The following is a 23857-nucleotide window of genomic DNA, read 5'->3' on the forward strand; positions in this document are numbered from 1 at the left end:
AAAATCAGGCACCAGGTTTCTCAGAAGAGGAGGGACCCCTCCCCACTAAAAAATCAATCAATCAATGAACACTTCTAAGAACCTGGCTGTGTAAAATAATCCTGTTTACAATTATATACATTGTGGACACAAGAGGGCACTCTCCTTAAACTTTTCAGAGCCATAAATTTATCTGCAGAGCTGAGCAAAAATCAGAATTTTTGCACCCCAGGAAATTCCAATATTTAAAGATTGGGGTCACTTTGAGAAAAAAAAACAATCTTGAAACATTAAAAGTTTGTGCAGAATGAAAAGCTCTGAAAATTTTCAATTTGGAAAAGTTGAAATGTTTTGTTTTGACATTGTCAATTGAAAGGAAATATTTCAAGAATCCCAAATCAAAACATTTCATTTTGCTTTGCTCAACTGACTGAAAACACTTTGTTTCAGTCAGTTCCCCTATTGCAGTGCATTGCTTCATTGAAGTTGTAATTCAGGTTGCCCAATGCCCTTGATGTCCCTGTGATGCTCTGTACCTTGTGAGGGACACCCTACACCCCATGTTCATCTTTATAAAATGATTATGTGATATCCAATGCAAAGTTTGTAATGTTGAGTGTCTTCAGAGACTCACTGGAACAAAGGACACTGGCTTAGGCAGCAACAAAAGAATCTGTTAGACCAGGGATCCGCAACCTTTGGCATGCGGTCAGTCAGGGAAATCCGCTGGTGGGTCAGGACAATTTGTTGATCGCAGCTCCTACTGGCCATGGTTCGCTGTTCTAGGCCAATGGGGGCTGTGAGAAGCAGCATGGGTCAAGGGATCTGCTGGCTGCTGCTTCTGCAGCTCCCATTGGCCTGGAACGGCGAACCACAGCTAGTGGGAGTTGTGATCTGCTGAACCTGTGGATGCTGCAGGTAAACAAACCGTCCCGGCCCTCCAGCAGATTCCTTGATGGGCTGCGTGCCAAAGCATTGTAGATCCCTCTGTTAGACCCTCGAGAGAGTCACCCTCTTCCTTTGGTCAGTTTGGAACTGTGATGAGGTAATGCTCACCTGACTCTGAAGGGGAGAGGGCAAAGCCAAGAGGAAAGAAAGGACATGATAAAAGGGAGAGACATTTTGCCATGCTCTCTATCTCCCACCTACATCTACAGACACCACCACCACCAAGTGACTGAAACATTGATCAAAGGGGGGATCCTGACTGAAAAGTAACCAGCCAACCTGTGGGGAGAAGCATCTAAGTTTTTAAGGACAGCTTAGAAGGCATTTTGCTTTTATTTCATTTGACCAAATCTGACTTGTTATGCTTTGACTTATAATCACGTAAAATCTATCTTTATAGTTAATAAATCTGTTTGTTTATTCTACCAGAAGCAGTGTGTTTGGCTTGAAGTGTGTCAGAGGCTCCCCTTGGGATAACAAGCCTGGTATACATCAATTTCTTTGATAAATTGATGAACTTATATAAGGTTGCAGCATCCAGTGGGCATAAGCGGACACTGCAAGACAGAGGTTCCTAGGGTCATGTCTGGGACTGGAGATATTGGATAGTGTCATTCGCTTGTAAGTAGCTGGCAGCAGCTTACATGCCAGAGGCTGTGCATGAACAGCCCAGGAGTGGAGGTTCTCATAGCAGAGCAGGGTAAGGCTGGCTCCTAGATTCAAGGATTGAAGTGACCTAGCAGATCACCAGTCCAGATAACACCAGAGGGGAACATCACACTCCCCAATGGGCCAGACTCCCTGGTTGGACTGCATCTTCATGATATACCTGTACCCATGTGGCTCCCATGATGCACCACAGCATTCAGTGACTGGGAAGATTGTTGCCTCACGGGACAAGCAGTGTGACCAGGGAGCTCAGCCCATAGGCGAGAATGGGCACCCGAACTGTGACTCCCATAACACAATGATCCACAACAGAGAGAAACAATTTTATTTTGAACTGACTCTCACCAACATGTTTTAGGTAATTTCAACTCAAAGTATTTCCATGTGGGTTGAACCAAAATGGAGGATTCTGTTGCCACAATTTTCATGGATCCCTAAAGTCAGGCCTTTTTGGCTGCAGAATGAACCATGGAGAGGCTGTGGTGCCAGGAAAAATAAACAACAGATGTTCAGCACAAGTTGTATCAGTTTAATGTATCAAGGGTATCTTCACAGTGAAAGGGAAATAAACTTACTTTAAAAAGAATCTAAGCTTCTCTGTTACATTTCCAGGCTCCCAAATTAAGGGGAGCCCGTGGACATTAGCTTTTTGCTAAATGAAAAATTTTAACAGTTGCAAAAAGAAGATCCTTCCTTCTCCAGATAAGTAGAAATTCCACAGCCCACACACCCAATTCCTTTTATCTTCACTCTGTGTTTTCAAAATTACTTTAAAATGAATAAAGAGCAGCTCGTTCCAAGATTTTCATGGAGAACACAGACAACAGCAGAGCCTAGAACAAGGTACAGTAAATTTCTTACTCTGGATATCACCTGGTATCTCCAAATGCTACACATATTACATACCAGATGCACCCAGAGAGCTAGTGGAGCAGGGACACACAGGATACATGTCAATGGAACCCATATTAGTGCTTAAGATGTCCCACATGCTTTGGGGCTGGAACTGTCTTTACGTTGTGTTTGTACATTGCTTGGCACAATGGTATCCTGATCCCTGACTGGGGCCTCCAGGCTCTACCCAATATGAAGAGACAATGATGATAATCTACAGGCTTCAGTGCCTCAAGCTGCACCTTAAAACAGAGGAGTCCTGAATTCACAAAGACACTTTAAATTTAATCCATCATCTATTTACATGTGTATAATATACTCTTCTGGAAAGCTCAGAAGTCTGGAAAAACCATCTAAACAATATTGCCACTATGTACCATTCCCATTAAATAGGATAATCTGGTTATTTACAGCACAGCTCCTGAACTGCATGGCTCCCGGAGTAACTACAAATGCTGATCATACCTAAAACCAGCTCTGCATGTTGAGGTTACAGTTCCTGTTAAGAGAAGCTTATAGAGGCATATTCAGTCTGTGACTCTGATCTGCGCTGCCGCTGCCCAGTGTCTTCTCCAATCCTTGCATAAATTGTTGATACCGTTGTTGGTAATGAACTTTCCATGTGAGATTCCTCATGGTTTGGGATCTACATAAAAAACAAACAACATCCCCCCCCCCACACACACACACGGAGTTAAGAAACTTGTTCTTGGGGATCAGTCTTAATGAAAAAGAAATTTCTTTGTATATTGATATATCTACTATATATTGCTCTATTTATATTTCTTTATCATGTAACACCAAGGAGCAACAATTGGTTCAGCAGCTGTTCCTTCCCCATCCTCCTCCCTTGAGCTTAAAGTTGGGCCAGGAACTACTGACTGCAGTTGCAAACATTAAAATAAGGGACAAATTAAGTTTGCAAAGACCAAGACTGACATTGTGACGTACTGCAAAAGTACTGTGGGCCCTGAACCAGTCAACTTATGGAAAGCAGGCTCAGCTAATCAGGGACATGGCTCAAATCACATGATAGAAATAACATGATATTTCTCCCACATGCTTACCCTATGGACCTATCTCTAAAGACCAGGCCCAAACGTGGGACATGCCTTGCACAGCAGATCGGTGCAGAACACAACTATCCAGAGAGAGATAAACATTTGCAAAAAGCCTTTTACGGAGAGATCACAGAATCTAGCACAGTTAAAACAGAGCAGTGCTGATTGGCTGAGGCAATCTGAGCTCAGGACTGAGGTTAAGCTCATTTGTGACTCAAGTTGACTCGTTTAAACAGTTCTAGTCATGGGCCTGTTTGTATGTGGGTCAGTGGGACAGTCTGAGCTTTTGTCTGTAGTGGGTGTCACAGGGAGCAAAGGGGTAGTAGTGGGAAGGATGAGAGTCAGCCATGGAAAGCTTGGTGGTAGGTAAGGAATGGAGAGAGGGAAGGAGAGGCAGAGAGAGCTGGGGGATGGAGGTGGTGACATATGGGGGACCCAATATCCACACTGAACTCGGTTTTATACAAGTTTGTGTTTAGCACGTGTGTGGTGGTTTGTGCAGCTTTGGTTTTAAAGTGAGCTGGTTCCTCCATCCCCAGCAGCAGACAACTTAGTCTTGCAAAGACAGGCGTCACCGAGGTATGTAGGAGAAGCACAGAAAACCACATCGTGCAGAGCTATAGCAGCCCTTGCTATTGCTGCAAGAAAATCATGAAACAACGCTGACCTTCAGCCAGAGGAAATAACTACCCAGAATGACCAATGTCAGGGGCTGCAAGAGCGTCCATGCTGAGGAATGTGATCAGAGTAAGAAAGACTGAGAAGGAGAACTCCTGTAATGCTGTGTCAGCTAATGGGGAGTTTTTACACAGTGCTTGGCAAATGGGGCCCTGGCCTGGATAGCAGATAGGTGCTACCATGATATAATTACTAAATAATAATCAATGATCATCACCATTATCCAGGCATCACAGAACAGATTTGACCTCCCACTCAGATTAACAACTCTCCTTCCCGTTTACAAATGCTAATTCCCATTAAAATCTGTGTCCTTCTCTAGTGAATTCACTTTTGATCACTCAGAGAAATGCTGCAACAAACCAGTTAATGATTTTGGAGCAGTGTCAGAGCTCAGCCCCTGTGGGCTCATGCTCCCTCTGGCCAGGCAGCTGGGAGGGGAAGGCTGCAGGGTTTGCTGACGAGGCCTCCAGGGCCACAAAACCCACAGTTTCAGCAGCCAGGTTTTAATATCCTGCACAAAAGTCAAGAGTTCCTCTTCTGCGAAGGCTCACCCTCCAGTATCTGCCACTGTGTCTGGGGGAGGGAGGAGTGGTAACAGCCTATTTCAATCTTCAAATTCATAGACTTTAAGGTCAGAAGGGACCATTATGATCATCTAGTCTGACCTCCTGCACAATGCAGGCCACAGAATCTTACCCACCCACTCCTGTAACAACCCCCTAACCTATGTTTGAGTTACTGAAGTCCTCAAATCGTGGTTTGAAGACCTCAAGCTGCAGAGAATCCTCCAGCAAGTGACCCATGCCCCATGCTGCAGAGGAAGGCGAAAAACCTCTCGGGCCTCTGCCAATCTGCCCTGGAGGAAAATTCCTTCCTGACCCCAAATATGGCGATCATACGCCTCAGTGCTCACATCATACAAAACTGTATGAGGCTTGCTTATATTCTAAGTACTATTCAATGGGCATGTCTAGGCTAGGAAAACAGGTAATGGTTTAGAATGTGTTAGCCAACATATTAGTGTAAACAGGATTTAACTTATTTAAAAATATGCTCTGTGTTCATGGTCAACCATCAGTTTCCCACTAGTGTTTTAAATGTGTTAAACCCAGTCTACACTAAATGGTAATTGGTGTTAAAATGCTTTAAACCACCTGTTTCCCCATCTAGCCATTGTGCATAAGGGTTGCAGAATCATAGCCCAGTTAGTACTGTACAGAAAATAAGCATTACAAGTTAAGAGCAGCCTGATCACAGCCTATCATTCGTGTCTGTAAGTCTCCCAGATTAATTAAAAAGTAGCCCTATAATTTCCAGTAGCCACAAGCACAGCTCAGGAGTGATATATGCAGTGATGTAAATTACTCAATAGATAGGAGACAGAGGCAGAAGATAAGTAAAAGAGGCAAAGTGCAATTATCTAATTTGTGCTAATGTGATAATCTATGGAGACGCAAAATGAAAGTAGTTCTGCTTGTATGCAGAGCAGCCAGAGGCTTCATTGTGTAGTGTGTGTGTGGAGGGGCGTGAGGGGGTAGAACAAGAAGAAAAGAGGATGTGAATGATCATAAAGGAGAACTTCCAACTAAGCTTCTTCTGTAGTTGTGGAAACAGGCCAAGAATGACTCATAGAGAAGTGCAAATCAAAGGCAACCGCACCCTTTGCAGTCCACCAGGGTCAGTGTCTAGTGCCTGGCAAGGCATGAGGCAGTTTGCATTTACTATGGTTAGTGTTTGATTATGCATTTGCTCAGTTCATTGTGTTTCAATCTTTGTAATAAGCTTTTCTGTTATAATGTTATGTCCAAGTCCCAAAATATTGTCAGCAATACCATGGTGGCTGCTGATCGCATGCATTGCAGGGAAGAGCCTAAGATCATATGAAAGCAGCTGCCAACATGGAAGAGCCAGGCTAGTGGACTGCATTGATGCTGAAGTTGCATTAGAAGAGTGGCAGGGGAAACTGGAGCCGTGAGGAGTTACTGATCCCATTTTGTCATCATTTCAGAGTATTGTTGTTTTTGAATTTCACATTTACAGCCATATGTTTATGTATTTGCATATTTAGCTGTTTTTGTTATTTCCCAAAATCTAGATTAAAATGTAGAACTGATCATTTAAGCACATAAAAAGTACAAATATCTCACTAAGGCAACTTATATTTATTACTAATCACCTTAGTTAGTTTTAGAGATGAGCAAATATTTAATCTTTAATCATCTCAGAAATTGTCTTTTTCTGTTATGTCCTGTGAATGATGTATATTGTTGGGAAGTAACTCTAGGTGTGCAGATTGTTTGCAAACAGCTTGTTACAAGTATTCAAAATTCTTAATTGGATACATGAATAATGTCACTTATAGAACCAGGCTTCTGATGCAAATGCGTATATTTGTTTGTTCAAAATTTGCCTTCTTTAAATATTCTCCCAAACTTGCTTATGAGCCAAATCTCTTGCTGGTCTAAATCAGCAGTGTTCCATTGGAATCAACTGGCCTTCTAATCGGTTTAGCTTAATTTGGTCAGGTAATGAATTGATCTCAAATAACACAAGCAAGTTGTAAACTGATCTAAGAGTGTCCACACAGGAATTTACATCCGTGTAACTAACTCAGCTTAAAAACTGATTTTAGCCAAACCAGTGCAACTTATGCATGGAGACCAGATCCCATGTTTTATTATGTTGTACAGTACCTCTTCTTGCTCTATGACTCTTGTCTTCCTCTGTTGAACTGCACCTGTGAAAATTGTTTGAATAGTTAATATTTTACAGTGACAGTAGCCATTCTGTGCTTCAGTTAAATCACTTGCAGATCTATTAATTCTTGTAATCAATAGTCACACTGTGCTTTTGAAACCAAAGATGTCCAACAGTGACACAAAGATAAATGGATTTTTGCCTTTGAGTTAGAGATTTCTCTGTGTGTATTCTGGGAGCAAAAGTTAGTTGCAAATAATTAACCTCAAATTCTTGAAAGATCCATTGGAAGGTGTCTAAAGAGTGTGGGATGAATTCTCACCTCACTAACACCAGTTTTATGCTATTTGTCCACAGCAGCTTCAGTGGCATTACTCCTGATTTCCACTAGCATAAGTGAGAGGAGAATCAGACCTTTAGGTTTAATCATTTGAACTAACTACAGTATTTTAGTTACATATCCCTTAAAAATACTGTGTCACCCTGTGATATTTCCTTTTGGGGAAGGTCCTAAGGTGTTGCTCACAACTTTCCATTCCTATTGCACTAGAGACATCACCTATTATTATTTGTGATATGGGACAATATATTGTTGCAGTGCCCTGATACTGAGCTACAAAGACGCCAAAGTTTGCATCTTGAGTCACAACATGGAGACAATGTTGCATGGAACCAGCACAATGTCTTTATGTACAAAAGCCATGGGATCATGCTGTGAATCTCTAACCTGACACTGTGTCAGAGAACCCTAATTAAATGCATGTCCCTTGAGTTGTCTTGTGACAACTTCCTCACGCTTTCATAATGGATGAGAAGTATCGTCCATATTTCAGGGCATGATGTCATGGGAGGTCTTCACTCAGGCTGGGAGGGCAGCACATGGACTTCCCAGAAGTCAGACAGGGTCATTTGGATTTGTTTGTTAAAATACTTTTGAAAAATCTGAAGCACCAACAGCAGTGAGTGAGGTGTACAAGCAAGACCACTCACTTTTATGCTCTCTGCAGCAGAAGAGCAGCAACAGGATAAGTAGGAGAAAACAGAAGCCACCAGTGATCTGAAGTCCAAGGAGATGGTCTGGAGATTGGTTAGTTTCTTCTCTTTTTCCTGGCATATAAAAGGAAACAAGTTGTCTGAGTATTTTATAAAGAAATAACTATAATGGCAAATGTATATTTTCAGAGAAGGTCTTGGTAAGTTACAGTATTTTGCTGAACTCAGGCAGCAGTGCTAGGACAGCATAAGTCAGTGGTTTTCAACCTGTCCAGACTACTGTAGCCCTTTCAGGAGTCTGATTTCTCTTGCATACCCCCAATGAGTTTCATCTCATTTAAAAAACGCCTTGCTTACAAAATATGACATAAAAATGCAAAAGTGTCACAGCACACTAGTACTGACAAATTGCTTGCTTTCTCATTTTTACTATATAATTATAAATCAATTGGATTATAAATATTGTATTTACATTTCAGTGTATAGTATATAGAACAATATAAACAAGGCACTCTCTGTATGAAATTTTAATTTTACTGACTTCTCTAGTGCTTTTTATGTAGCCTGTTGTAAAACTAGGCAAATCTCTAGATGAGTTGATGTACCTCCTGGAAGACTTCTGCATACCCTCAGGGCACATGTACCCCTGGTTGAGAACCACTGGCATAAGTGGTGATTTCAGGTAATGTTTCTCAGCACTTGCTACCTGGATGACTATGCAGCTGTGGAGTCCTTGCTACCACTACACCTTGAAAGATGTCACTCAGTGACACCAGGGCTTCTGCAGAGCCCTGCCTCATTCACTGCATGCTTAGGAGACACAAGCAGAGGGATTCAGCTGGGCAAATAATTGATTTATTGGTTTATGGGTAAGAAAAATCTGCTCACCTTAGGACTTTTAATCCAGTGGTGAAGGCACTCACTTAGGAGGGGAGAGACCCAGGTTCATATCCCCCATTAGAACAGGGATTTGAACCCAGCAGTTCTTCCTCCTAGCAGAGTGCCCAGAGGCGGATCCAGGCACCAGCACACCAAGCGCGTGCCTGGGGCGGCAAGCCATGGGGAGTGCTCTGCCAGTTGCTGCAAGGGCGGCAGGCAGGTTGCCTTCGGTGGCATGCCTGCGGAGGGTCCACTGGTCCCGCGGCTTCAGCGGACCTCCCGCAGGCGGGCTGTCAAATCCGCGGGACCGGGGACCTCCTGCAGGCAAGCCGCAGAAGATAGCGTGCCTGCCATACTTGGGACAGCAAAATACCTAGAGTCGCCTTTGAGAGTGCCCTAACCACCAGGCTATCAGCTATTTTAGTGTAAGGCTCTTAAACTCCCCTGCTGAAGCTGTTGGCCTTTGTATTGACTATTCACTGGAGCAGAGACTTGAATTCATGTCACCCCCCTTCCAGGTGAGTGCGAGAGTCCTTCTTTTTCTTACTTTCTGACCCAGAGACCATTCAAATATTTAACACAAAGTGGAACAACTTCAACAGAAGAGAATGTCACCCCAGACTAGTCTGTAGCCTGGAAGTCAGGGCTTTCTCCAGGGAGAGGGGAGATCTTCATTCACATCTGTGGTCTAAAGTAAGAATTCAGGCTTGGTTCTCCCATGTCTCAAGTGAGTGCCCTAATCACTGGGCTAAAAGTTATAAGGTCAGCAGTAGCAACTCCTCCTCCTGCTGTTTTGTGAATCTAGACCCCCTCTCCAATTGTATTTGTTTATTTTGGTCTGTCTGAAACTATTCAGTAAATTCATGTCAAATTTGAAAATAGTTTTTGGTTGATGCAATTGTCATTTTTGATTAATAAATGATTTGTTCGAAGATGTTCACCCAGCTCTAAGTGGGAGTTCAGAGCAGCAAGCACTTCACAGCACATGCTCGGAGAATCACACCCTAGCACTCTGTGTCATTCCCTGAGCACAGTAGTGCAGCCTTGCTTCATTCAGATGACTGCAAAACAGTGCTAAAAATCCTGCTGTTCATTCTATACATGCACGAAATGTAATTTCCAAAGGAACATAAGAAGAATGGCCATACTGGGTCAGACAAAAGATCTATCCAGCCAAGTATCCTGTCTGCCAACAGTGGCCAATGTCAGGTACCCCAGAGGGAGTGAGCCTAACAGGTAATGATCAAGTGATCTCTCTTCTGCCATCCATCTCCACCCTCTGATAAACAGAGGTTAGGAACACCATTCCTTACCCATCCTGGCTAATAGCCATTAATGGACTTAACCTCCATGAATTTATCCAGTTCTCTTTTAAACGCTGTTATAGTCCTAACCTTCACAACCTCCTCAGGCAAGGAGTTCCACAGGTTGACTGTGCACTGTATGAAGAACTTTTGTTTTATTTGTTTTAAACCTGCTGCCCATTAATTTCATTGGTGGCCCTTAGTTCTTATATTATGGGAACAAGTAAATAACTTTTTCTTATTCACTTTCTCCATACCACTCATGATTTTATATACCTCTATCATATCGCCCTTTAGTCTCGTCTTTTCCAAGCTGAAAAGTCCTAGCCTCTTTAATCTCTCCTCATATGGGACCCGTTCCAAACCCCTAATCTTTTAGTTGCCCTTTTCTGAACCTTTTCTAATGCCAGTATATCTTTTTTTGAGATGAGGGGACCACATATGTATGGAGTATTCAAGATGTGGGCGTACCATGGATTTATATAAGGGCAATAAGATATTCTCTGTCTTATTCTCTATACCTTTTTCAATTATTCCTAACATCCTGTTTGCTTTTTTGTCAGCCTCTGCACACTGTGTGGACAACTTCACAGAACTATCCACAATGACTCCAAGATCTTTCTCCTGATTAGGTGCAGCTAAATTAGCCCCCATCATATTGTATGTATAGTTGGGGTTATTTTTTCCAATGTGCATTACTTTACATTCATCCACATTAAATTTCATTTGCTATTTTGTTGCCCAATCATTTAGTTTTGTGAGACCTTTTTGAAGTTGGACTATAACTCCAATGAATTAAACCCAGTGTTCACTGGCATGTTTAATAGCATTTGTCCTCCATGAGCACTAGCTCCCTGCCAATTTCAGCTTTCAGCTTTCTATCCCTAACTTTTTTTGGCACCAGAGCTATTAAACGTGGGCTGTGAGAACCTTTTTGTCATGAAGAAAGTATATTTTTCCATTTTCCAAAATTGCTGAATTATTTTGGCTCAGTTTTTCCAGAACAAGTAACCTTTGGTCAGACACCACACTTGGAAAATTTCAACTTGATCAGTGAAAGTTTTGGAAAGTTTTGAGAACTAAGAAGAGAACTTTGACCTTAGCTGGCATAAGCACGCCTGCTTAATAAATGGCACGCTGCAATATGAGACAGGAAGTGAGGAGGCATTCTTGAGCAATACTGTGCCTCAGAGATTATTATTACACATTGTCTGGATTACGTATATTTACTTCCCATTGTTGTGTAACAGCCACAGGCTAATTTTGATTTTTGCTTCTATGTTTTATTTTGGTTTTTACTTGATATAACAACAAAACTGATGCCTGGTTGAACTCTAGACTAGAGTTAGGTTAGGTGAACACAAGGCAGCTTTTATTGACCTAACTATGGAAGTGTCTACACTCAAATTTTTCACTCTTGCTGATGTAACTGCCCCACTACACCGACTTAATAACTCCACCTCCACAAGTGGCATAGCGTCAAAGTCAATGTAATTAGGTCAATGCAGTGTTAGTGTAGACACTGCGTTACTTACATCAACTGTTACTGGCTTTAAGGAGCCATTCCTCAATGCCTCACACCGACACTATCAATACAAGTGCTCCTGGTGAGGATGCACACTGCCAACAAGAGAAGCTAAGTCTAGACATGCACAAGTGATGTAATTACTACAGTGGCTGTATGCTGAAGTAAGTTACCTTGACTTAATTTTGTAGCATAGACATGGCCTGAGAAAGGGAACCATCCAGCTAGCCTTAGACATAATTCACTTTTATCTAGAGATGAGCCTGAAACTAAACCATGGAAAAGGATTTACATTCAGTACTAATTAGTTTGATTCAGTATTGGCACTGTGCAAAATGTTTGCAATAAAATTTGAAACCGCACAAAACTCAGCTATTTTTGGATTTTGTTACAACCTGGAAACTCAGACTTGGGTCCTCAGAAGGCGCACATGCCTTTCTAGGCTGACTTATGGCTTTGAACTGAAATCATGCACAATTCCACATGGCTCTAATGTAAAACCAAATGAAATGTGATGATTTTGAATTGACGTTTCATTTGAACACAAAATTAAAGGTAAAAACTCAAGGGGTGAGAGGCTGTCTCGGATATGTGCAGTTTTCCCTGCAAAATATGAGGAGACCTCCTCACAGCAGAAGGTGCTCAGCTCTATGGTAGGCACAAGGGAGTCTGGATTGACCATGGTAATTGTTTAGAACTGTTCTTTTGGCCAAAATTTGCCAGGTGCTGTTGCTTTAGAAAAGAAAGATCTCTGTTTCCTTCTCAATCATGGTCTAGGATCACATATTCCTTACACTATAGTTGGTCAAATTCCATGTGGATCTTCCACCACTGGTGATCAAGCCTCCTGTTCTCACATTTCATTGATCACTGTTTATAAGTAAGTCATGACAATCTGCACAGGTAATGGAGAGGATAGGGACATTTAGGAACAATGTGTTAATTGATGTGGCTAGAAGACAGTTTAGTGTTATACCAGACCACTTACAGACTGGGCTTATAGGGTATGTCTACACTGCAATAGAAGATATGACTGTAGCACAGGTAGGAATACTCATGAGAGCTTTAATCCAGCTAGCATGGGTTACAAAAATGGTGAGGATATGGTGGCACAAACCCACCCAGGAGCCTGGGTGCACACTCAAGTTGCCAACCTGTGCCAACACATGTACAGTGTTGTTACCCCTGCTGACTAGATTAAAGCCATCACAGGTATGCCTGCCCATGCTACAATCACACCTTCACTTGCAATGTAGACAGATCCACAGGCAAACAGCTCACCAACTGGAAGCAGTGGAAATCTTCCCTATCCATTACTTCTAAGAGTGGGGGTTTGTATGGTTGCTCCTTTCCCCTAATGGGACTGTGGTTAGATTTTGATCTCAGCCTGGAGGCGGTGATACTTGGAACAGGATAAGAGTGTGGTTAGTCCCTTCCTGATGTTTACTTCTATAGTGATAAGACCTTGGGTGAGATTAGCTGTATGAGTAGATTCAGAAGCTACCTTGCTTAATCCTATGTCTAACATATCAAATTTCAGACTGCTTTGTTGGAAAGAACAGTCTAAAACAGTGCAAAAAGACCTCGTAGTGTTCCCAGAAACACAGTAGGATGACACAACCAAAGGGATACAGTAATACATAGGAATATACTATACTTAAAGGACAGATTTGATTGTAAAGGTGAGAGCAGTAGCCCTGTACCTAAAAGATTCCAGTTGAATCTAAAGAAATAGCATTTCTGAGGGAATGGCAGCATTCAGTAGCATGTGCCTGGCTACAAATCCCAAATGACTGGATTATACTACTGGCCTTCCAACCATGTTAATGATAGCAATTGGCAGATCAAAAAAGTAGATCAAAGAGGCCACAAAATCTATTGTTATAGTGACAATGGATAACTTTGGCAAACTGCATATCATCTAAGCAAATGACATGTTGAGAGACAGTTTGCAGAAGCAATTTCTCAATGTTACAAACATTACTTATTGGAGTAGCTAGTTCTACAGAACTCAAGAGGAGAGGCTATTTTCGCTCTAGTCTCAGCTGACACACCTGAGCTAGTTACAGAAGTTGCGATAGTTGAGCAACTGTGTAATATAATAATACTCAAAATATAATTGAGTTCAACATCCATGTGAGAGGGGGAAATATCCAAAACTAGCCCTGTCACACTAAGCTTTAGAAAGGGGGATTAAAAAAAAAAGAGGCTGACAATTAGAAATTAAAGATAAATGTGAAGAGTTTAAAATCCCTAGAATCAGCCTGCAAGCTATTGAAACAGCATATCAAATAAGAGACAGGGCCGGCTTTAGGAAGTGCGGGGCCCAATTCAAACAGTTTCGACCGGGCCCTGGCAGGTGTGGAAGTACAGAAAGAATTGACAGGGATTTGTAGGGGCTCTTAATGCATGACAGTCTTTGTTAGCAAGAGTTAGGCTAACTATAACCCTAATAACGCGAGATTTGTAGAAGCGAGGATTGTGTGAGGTGAGTGGAAAAGAATTGTGTGAGAAGTTGTTTTTCGACCTTGTGTAGATAATACGAAACGTAGACTGGAGTCTCTTAAGTGAGAAAAACAAGACATCAGGATGACCTATGTATAAAAAAAGTGCAGCTGTTGCTTATTATTGTCTGTAACAAAAGTATAAATGCTTGCTGTAATTGTTTATCTGTTGAGAGACCTGTCTAGGAAGCAGAGACCCTATGTCCTAGTGCACTCTCTCCCTGTTGTAGCTGCTAAACAGAATAAAGTATCTGACTCTGCTGCACCCAAACAGAAAAATGAGAATTGAATTTTTCTCCAACACAGGGATGACAAAAAAAAAAACACATTTAAAAAAACACGTGGGGCTTGTATTCACCGGGCGGTGCTCTGAGTCTTTGGAGGCACTTCGGCAGTGGGTCCTTCACTCGCTCCAGGTCTTCAGCAGAACTGAAGGACCCACCGCTGAAGTGCAGTCGAAGACCCGGAGAGAGTAAAGGACCCGCCGCTGAAGTGCTGCTGAAGACCCAAAGTGCCACCAGGTGAGTAAAAATTAAAAAGGCGCCTCTAGTCAGGGAAGGGATTCTCACTGGACGTGGGGCCCTCTTAGGCACGGGGCCCAATTCAGGGGAATTGGTGGAATAGGCCTAAAGCTGGCCCTGATAAGAGAGGCATCCATACCAATAAATAAAACAAGGAAAATGGAAGTCAAGAAAAAATGGTCAAGTGTTAGGGAATCAGTGAATATTCAAGCAGGAACAGTGTACTTCAAAAGTCCAATCCAAGTGAAACCAGTTGAAAGGACCAGGAGCTAAAGCACATAAATTGTAAAGTAGAAATTAGGGAGGATTAAAAAGGCATATGACAAACAATTAGCCAAAGTCATAAAAAGAAATGGCACTAAATTTTGTACGTGTGTTTGGTATATGAAGACTGAGAGAATCAGATGCTAGACTAAGGATATTGTAGAAAAGCTCAGACCTAAGTTTTCAAAGTGTCCTCTGATTTTGGGCATTTCAGTTTTTGGGCTTCCTATTTGTGAGGCTTAAACACTATTACCAACCCCAAGTATTCAAAATTCATGACTGCGGCCAGAAAAAATAATGAAATTGGCTTAAAAATGATGAGATTTAAAAAAATAGATTTGAAATCTTTATTGCCCTTCTGGCTTTTGATCTTTTAGAATTCATCTCTTGAAGTATTCTCCACAAGTACGGGTGAAAGAAATTTCCTTTTTTTAAAATGTAAATCAGAGATTCTCACATGACTCCAGGAGCTGGAGCTTTCAGATAAGCACCAGATATCATGAGATTTGCAATAACATCATGAGGGCCGACAATACTGCTTAAGACCTAATTCTCACAGGCACTTGAAATTGCAAATTGTGCGTACTCAGTACTCCCTGATAATCAGGCCCTAAGAATTCCCAGTCTGGGTATCCAAAATGAAGGTATCCAAAATTAGTGAAAACACTCTTGAAACTTTTGGCCTAGATGACTACTTTGCATCAGTCTTCCCCACAGTGTATGTTGGGGAGATACTTATCCTGGCCCCATTGAAGTCAATGGGAACAGAATTTCACCTGCACTCATTTCAGGTAATAAAATAGAGGCACTGTCAAAGACTGACGTGCCAAAGAGGTGCTAGAACACATTGATAAGATAAAGAGAAAAAAGTCATCAGGACTGGGTAGCGTTCATCCAAGAGTTCTGAAAGATCCTAAGAATGAAGAGGCTGAGCTGCTAAAAATCATATGATTAAAGCCAGCTAATTGTATCATTAAATGAGCTATTGATCTATGGAAAGTATTTATTAATGTACTTATTAATAAATGCTAAATGTTATTACTACTACAGAGGAACAGAAGATAGCCAATTTTGTACCTATTTTAACTAATAATTACAGAATGTTATAAGACACCTAGATGAAAGTCATCGGGTGAGCTGGTCCTATAAAAGGGGTTCAAGGTCCAATGTTAGCCCTATTCCAGTCCTGGTTCTCAATTCCTGGTCCCCTGGTCCCTGTTCCTGATCCCAAGACAGAGGTATCCTGGAATTTCTAATCCAAAGGGACTGGGCATAGTAGACCTTGCAGCAATGTATGCTGGGTAAAGAGTCAGGACTATAAAATAACTTCTTTTGCTCTACTAAGAGAGAGACCAGGGAAGAGTCAGGCTCTGTTGTGATTGTCTCTGCGTGAAGGAAATAAGACCTGTTATTGGTTTCTCCAAGCAAGAGGCCCAATAAGGATTTAGGAAAAACTTGGTGGGGAGGGGGCTAGAGGGACTTGGTAAAGCAACATGAGAAAGTTTTCATTTGGGCTAGAAAACTAGAGACTGGAGGAAACCTGAAGAGATCAATAGTTGTTTATGGGTCTCCATCACAGGGTCCTGGAAGTAACTCAGTTTTGTTTGTTTGGACTCTTGCTTTTATCCCAGTTGGGAAGGATCTTTGGGGTTTGGTCAAAGGACTACACTACCCTAATGAGAAAAGGGAAACTGAGGCAACAGCTGCGGTGTGATGAAATTACCTTTGATACAATTAACATGATCTAGTAGAAACCAGTCAGTTTGGCATCTGGGAAGGAACATTTGCCTCTTGACTCTGCTAGAATTCTCCCAGGGCCTCAGTAAAATAATATTTGGTATTATTTACTAGTACTTTCCAAAATCCTTTGTAAACGCCTTCACAAGAGGCTATTATGGCAATTAAATAGTGAAGGGGTGAGAGATAAAGTTCTGCCATATATTGGAAACTGGTTAAAAAATAAAGCAAACAAAGTGCAAGCACAACTCTTCAATATGAAGTATAGATGGTTAATATTATTAATGGAAGTGTCCAATATGTATTAGGCATGCTCAAAACATTCAAGACAGATGGCATCTGCTTTGGTAGTGCCTGAAGGATCCACACCAGGACCAATGTTTATGTATTAATGATCTAGAGAAGGGAGTGAACTGTGAAGTGAGTGGCCAAATTAGCAAACGATACAAAATATTTAGTTTAGTCATGATTAAAGAAGACTGAAGAACTGCAGAAAGATTTAGCTAAATTAGATGCTTGGGTAACGATATAGTAGAAGTGGTTTAATGTACATAAACACAAAATAATGCACATTGGAGGGAACTGCTTGTCACTGTTACCAATGGAGGGACAGACTTCCTCAGTGCTGTGTGCATTGTAAGTTACATACATACCACCCTCTGCATTTCCATGGTTCAGGTGAGATTCAGATACAGTTAATGTGATGTGTCTGCTTTGCTGTGGTGCTTTGAAGGTGACGCTGTAGACTCCGCGGTCACTGAGCTGCAGGTTCCGAAGGAGCAGAGAAGCATTTTCAGGAAAAAATTCAGTCCGGCCTTGGTATGCTTCATGTGTATAATTAAGTCCAGAGCAGCGGGTGGGAATCCCCTCTGCACTGACAGAACAGTTAGTCACTGTGTACATGGTGAGTGGATCAGGGGTGTTACTGAAATTCCACTGAATGGACAGAGGAGAGGAAAATGGCCCCTGGAGTCTATAGGAGATGGACAGGAGGACAGAATGACCGACAGTTCCATTGACTGAATCCTGAGGAATGTCAATGAGAAGAGCATGGGAGAAACCTGCAGAAAACACACAGAGATCAGCAAATCATCTGCAACTGGCACCAGAGAAAACTTCCTCCTTAGAATAATTCACAGTGTCTGTAGGAAAATAATAACCTAATGCTATTGTTAAAGACAGCTTCCCACAAAATATGCAGTGTTACACACTGCACCAAAACTGGCCACACTGAGGTAAACTCTAGTGGCATATGTCATGTTTTATTATATTCCAATATAATCACGGTTATATCATCAGTATTATAGCTCCAAGAACAGTACTTTCCAGGGGTACACTGGGGTGGAAATTTGAACACAATGAAATCTGCATGTGAGGAGAAGGCAGTAAGCTTTGTTCATGCTGAACAAAAACTCTCCAGGGGTATGCTTATATCCCGGAGATACCTGGGTCTGCTCCAACTGAATTTGGTGGAGATTCTATATGTGCATGTGAGGAGATGGTTGGGCCCCATGAAATCTCTCAGAATAAAGTTGTTTCCAGGGTGTCAACATATGAACCAGCAATGGGCAGGGCATGACCATAACAGCAAGAAATGTGGTTTCATCATTTTGGGAAATAGGCTGTCTCAAAATAACCCAAAGCGCTCTCAAAAATGTTTAGTTTTTACTCATTTAATAAAAAGAGTAAGGGCTGATGGGTTACTCTCTTGGCACCTGCACTGAGAGAAAGAGGGAGAGTGAAGTGCAGCTGAATTCTGCCTCTCAGAAGATCGTTTACGGACTTGGAGATGTAATAGCTTGGGGCCAGATTGGTACAAAGACTTTGCTTGATGCAGAGACCCCTTGGTACACCCTGGAAACCCCACCGGGGAGATGGAAGAAGTTGCTTAGGACTAGGTTAGTATGGGATGGGTCCTTCCCTTCCAAAGACATCGAAAGGAAGAAAGAAGGGACTGGGCTAGGCGGTGCTGGGAGGAAGGAGTGATGGCTTCTCCTTGGAAGTTCAAGTTAATCAAATTTCATCCTCTTGGTGAAGGCACGTGTGACAGACCTCTGCCTACTGCTGTGAACCCGGCCCACAATGTGTGAGCACCAAACCAACAGAAATCAGTTCGGTTCAAACAACGTTTGTACTAATCTACAGGGAAATAAGGTAAGGTATGTTGTAATAGTTAAGAGCAAATGAACCCATTCAGAAAAGAGGCCTGTACAATAAAACCTTATCATATGCTGCACCTTGTATACTCACTGTGCCCCCAAGGCTTAACTGATTAATACAATCAAACCATTACAGGTCATTAAATTAAATCAAATACAAACAGAAAACCTTTTTTGGACAGTACCAACCAATTCCCTTTTCCTCCCATGATGTGAAACTATGTAAGTGCTGATCACAATTTAGAAACAATGCAGAGCCTATTCGTCAAGTTCAAGTGAGGACATTTCGAATGAGGCATTTTCAGCTCTCTCCCCTTCCCGTACTTACTGACGAACAGGAGGATAGACCAGCAGCTCCTGCTTGACTTCATGTCTCTTCAAAATCAGTATATGTGGCTGCAGCAGAGAGAGGGCGGGAGGAAAGCCTCTCGTTACTGACCTCATAGTCCAAGTGAACGTCTCTGAAATATCATCTCAGCCAGGAAGGAAGTTACTGACGCTCTCACGGTCTCTACAATAGGCAGAGGGCTTTATTTATAAATGGAAAAGATTCAGCTTATTGCCCTCAACACTTGAAACAGGTATGCAAAATTGTAGAAGTTTTGAAATAGAATCTAGCTGACCTCTTCCTAAAGTTAGTACTTACTAAAGTAAGGGCTGAACCTCATTCTGGGCCAAATTCTGTTCTCAGATACACTGGTGTAAATCCACAGTAACTCCCCTGAAATCAGTGGATTTACATTGGTGTAACAGAGCAGAATATGCCCCTTTGCTCATAATTCCACACCCACTGTGCTCAAGCTCTGTATTGCACAGCTATCAACCATAACACTTTTCAAACCTTCTCTGAAGAGGCAGTGTTCTCTAACAAAGAGACTTTTTCTTAAGCTATGGCAGGGTATTTGCATTTAACAGATGCAATAGTAAAACTATTTAAAAGTTTGTCTGGAATAAAAATCACTTTCTCTCTCTGGTTACACTTCATTAGTATCCATAATATTATAATTCTATTTCCAGTTTTCATAGATTCTTGGAGGAAAAACAAAGCAGATAAGAATTTCTACTAGTCCTGCTTCCAATAAATACAGTAAGAATGTATAAATATGAGAGTACATTTGGGAGAAGATAATGAATATTCTGTCCATCCATTCACATGGAGCTGAAACCCTGTTTGCAATATTCCTTGGCCATTGGTGTCAAGAACTGGTAATATTAGATGGCATGAAACTGATATGAAAGAGAAGGAGACATCATTTCTAAATAGAACTGACCTGGTTCAATTAGAGGAGCAAATTCTCCTATCAGTTAACGAGTGCTGCCCTATAGGTGACAACAAGCCTGCAACTTCTAACTGACAGTGGAATTTGGCCCAGTTACTTTGAGACTCAAGTAAGAGCTCTTAGTTGCACGGGGTGAATGAAATGGTGCAACATCAACTAGGGTGACCAGATGTCCCAATTTTATATGGACAGTTCCAATATTTGGGGCTTTTTCTTATATATGCACCTATTACCGCCCACCTCCTATCCTAATTCTTCACACTTGTTATCTGGTCACCTTAACATCAACCCATGCACAGATCCTTCTAATTGTCCCAAGAGGAACCTCCATATTACCAGAAAGGACATAGGGAACACAACAATTTAATGTAATTCAGTGTACTGAGTATTAAAGACAGTAAATATTTCCTGTGGAATTCTGTATATATGAGACAACTCCCTGTAGGCAACGTAGTTGCCCCCTCACTCAGACACACAGCCCTTCAAGAGCTCATGCTAACCACAGTGATAACTCTGCTTTAGCTAAAGCGACTCCAACTTTCTGCTTCACTGGTCTTGAGAGTGAGAAAAAATGGGGCTGTCTCTCCTTGTGTTTTCACTGAGCTGTGACCACCAGGTGTTTGAAACAGAGAGAAAGCCCTCTTATCGCCTAACCCAATCTTTGTCACTACCGTGGCCAGTGGACATAGATATGTGACAAGTTTGTTCTTTTACACAATGAATTTGTATTGCATCATGCTGGGGACCACAAGAGACCTATTCTATTATTCCACACACAAACCTACATTATTACTGCATCAGAGAGGTAGCTGTGTTAGTCTGGATCTGTAAAAGCAGCAAAGAATCCTGTGGCACCTTATAGACTAACAGACGTTTTGGAGCATGAGCTTTCGTGGGTGAATACCCACTTCCTCAGATGCATGTAATGGAAATTTCCAGGGGCATCACAGGACCTAACCAGATCAGCCACACCATCACTGGTTCATTCACCTGCATATCCACCAATGTAATATATGCCATCATATGCCAGTAATGCCCCTCTGCTATGTACATCGGCCAAACTGGACAGTCTCTACGGAAAAGGATAAATGGACACAAATCAGATATTAGGAATGGCAATATACAAAAACCTGTAGGAGAGCACTTCAACCTCCCTGGCCACACTATAGCAGACCTTAAGGTGGCCATCCTGCAGCAAAAAAACTTCAGGACCAGACTTCAAAGAGAAACTGCTGAGCTTCAGTTCATCTGCAAATTTGACACCATCAGCTCAGGATTGAACAAAGACTGTGAATGGCTTGCCAATCACAGAACCAGTTTCTCCTCTCTTGGTTTTCACACCTCAACTGCTAGAACAGGGCCTCATCCTCCCTGATTGAACTGACCTCGTTATCTCTAGCTTGCTTGCTAGCAGATATATATACCTGCCCCTGGAAATTTCCATTACATGCATCTGAGGAACGGGGGATTCACCCACGAAAGCTCATGCTCCAAAACATCTGTTAGTCTATAAGGTGCCACAGGATTCTTTGCTATTATTACTGCAGTAACAGATTCAGATCCAGTTCTGTTCTCACATACTGTGGAGTAATTCCATTTACTTCCATGGCATTTCTCCAGAGTTCTGAGAGCAGAATATAACCTTAAACCTCCAAATATCCCACAGGAACAGTGAAGTCAAAGTTTAGCCTTCATTTAGTAGGAGTGGAACAATTGGTTTTATCCCTCCACAAGTTCACATCTAGGTTGTGTCTGAATTTGAGTTTTTGTCTTACCCATAATTATTTCTAACAGATGCAGACTGACTGGTGGAGGCAATGGCAGAGGGGTATATGGTTTGGAGATGGCCCATGCATTTTTTCCCAATTGTGTCATCTAGACCTGCTCAGGGAAGGTGGTAAAAATGCCTGCATATTGTTGATACTGTAGCATTCATTATTGGTACCACTGGTGGGGCTGCACTCACTGGGTATTACAAGTAATGTACTGTAAACTAGGCTCTGATGAAGAGGTGTGTGAAGGGAGGATAACAGACATTCTCTCCCTCAGAACATATTACATTTGTAATATTGCTATGCAATAAATAGCACTGAGGATAACAATGGGATTAACTCCAAGCTATCATTGTTAAGAGTTTCAGAACTCATGTTCTGTCACATTTTCTTGTCTCATCCCATGCTGAGGCCAGCTAGTTGGATGTCAGCTAGGACTGCTTTCAGTGAGCAATGAGGAGAATGGAAATGGGACTTCCATTTCTCCCTCAGTTCCTCTCATTCTGATCTAATCATTTTGAATAGAGTTAACATCCACTATCTATACCTGAAATTTGTACCTTGTGCCTTTAAAACCCACATACATTTCTGTAAGTAATTACAGTTGTACAAAGCAGTAAATTCAGCTACACAGATACAAGTTCTGGGGCAGCAGCCTGAAGGTGACTAACACGCAGAGAGCAGTTCAAAACAGTAGCAGCAAATATGTTGTGGTAGTAAAATATGCCAAAAATTCAGCCCACACACAAGTAGCAGCTAGTAGACAGAGCAAATGTGGTAATGGGTCAGCTCTCCAGAATAGAATACGGGTATACGTGTATGAAATCAGCTCAAGCAGAGAGTTTACAATGACTTTTTTGTTCTTATTTTCTTATTCTCTCTTAAAGTAAAGAAACATATTTGTTGACTAACCTTAATATTTTCTGAAGCAAACATTCTCTCCAGTCTGAAGTGTCTGCTGAGTGCACTAGGTGCAAAGCTGGTCAAATTCTTAAACAGAAAGACATAAAAACCAAACACACTGATTAGCAAATTGCTTTGCCTAGTTCAGTTTAATGTGATTTGTGAGGTCCTCTTATCCACCGCTTGCAAATATTTAGTCGACTGCTGCAAATTTCTCATAATGCTTGCAGGTGCCAGGAGTTTCCCAGAATTTAGTCTCCATGATTATTCATCCAAAAACCTGTTATAGAAGTTAATTTTAAAACCTTTCAATCAAGTTAGAAAAGAGCAACAATACCATGCAACTTAGGCAACCACTCATACAACACCCAGGCTGAATGTCAGATACACTAATTGAACAATTTGAAGTAATTCAATAGGCTGAAAATTTTTCAGAGAAACTATTTGGTGAATATTTACAAATAATGAATATGCAGAAATCAGGAACAGTTCACAAATGATTTGCTAACTGAAATGGAGCTCATAATCTTAACTAATGTTCTTTGTATCAAATAGATCAACCAGCTCTGCTCAGCAAACTGGGGTATAATAGTTTAGAGTCTCTTGACATGACCATGACCCTTGTCGCATATTCAGCTATAATTGTTAGACAGCTGAGGATGGATAGCCATGGTGACTGAGCTAAATAGGAAGAAATACAGCCCTTATGCGTTTTTTTGGGGGGATAACTATTTTAGGAAGTAATAGTTCTGTTACAACACTGTTAGAAGCTTAGTTACTGTTTGAGAATTTAATCTAGATGTTCAGTGATTGTGACCAGAGTGTATTGAACTAGATCACTGAAAAGTTGTGTAGTGCAATGGTGGTGGGGTTGCCAGGTGTCCAGATTTCGACCAGAATGACAGGTCAATAAGGGACCCTGGAACCTCCAGTCAGCACCACTGACCAGGCCATTAAGGGTCTGGTCAGCGGAACAGTGGAGCTAAGGCAGGCTCCCTGTCTGCCGTTGCTCGGCATGGCTCCCAGGAGCAGCAGCATGTCCCCCCTCTGCCTCCTACCAGTAGGGGCAGTCAAGAGGCTTCGCGCC

At 41.7% G+C, this 23857-nt stretch overlaps 1 protein-coding gene across 2 annotated transcripts; it reads right to left on the minus strand.

Moving 5' to 3' along the window:
* Window positions 1–2006: 2006 nt before the first annotated feature.
* LOC115657644 lies at window positions 2007–22859 on the minus strand. Of its 2 annotated transcripts, XM_030575706.1 has the most exons (7): window positions 22780–22859; window positions 19144–19326; window positions 17310–17717; window positions 7920–8036; window positions 6926–6969; window positions 2956–3136; window positions 2007–2073 (listed from the first exon to the last, which is right to left on the minus strand). In XM_030575706.1, the coding sequence occupies exons 2-6, from the start codon at window positions 19184–19186 to the stop codon at window positions 2993–2995; spliced, it is 756 nt and encodes a 251-aa protein (XP_030431566.1). In that variant the 5' UTR covers window positions 19187–19326; window positions 22780–22859; the 3' UTR covers window positions 2007–2073; window positions 2956–2992. The 2 variants fall into 2 exon arrangements, with proteins under 2 accessions (XP_030431566.1, XP_030431565.1); XM_030575705.1 differs by lacking the exon at window positions 2007–2073 and having other exon boundaries at window positions 2116–3136.
* Between the last annotated feature and the right edge of the window lie 998 nt (window positions 22860–23857).

Source organism: Gopherus evgoodei, chromosome 9 (genome assembly GCF_007399415.2).
Source record: "Gopherus evgoodei ecotype Sinaloan lineage chromosome 9, rGopEvg1_v1.p, whole genome shotgun sequence".
Taxonomy (NCBI): Eukaryota; Metazoa; Chordata; order Testudines; family Testudinidae; genus Gopherus; species Gopherus evgoodei.

What these genes read in the sequence shown, in the direction of transcription:
- LOC115657644 (XM_030575706.1), bottom strand. Translation starts at nt 19,186, where the DNA reads ATGAAGTCAAGCAGGAGCTGCTGGTCTATCCTCCTGTTCGTCA. An exon ending in CTGCTGCAGAGAGCATAAAA is followed by an intron (nt 6,970 to 7,919) that starts GTGAGTGGTCTT and finishes CAATTTTCACAG; the next exon opens with GTGCAGTTCAACAGAGGAAG. An exon ending in GAGTCATAGAGCAAGAAGAG is followed by an intron (nt 3,137 to 6,925) that starts GTACTGTACAAC and finishes TTTTTTATGTAG; the next exon opens with ATCCCAAACCATGAGGAATC.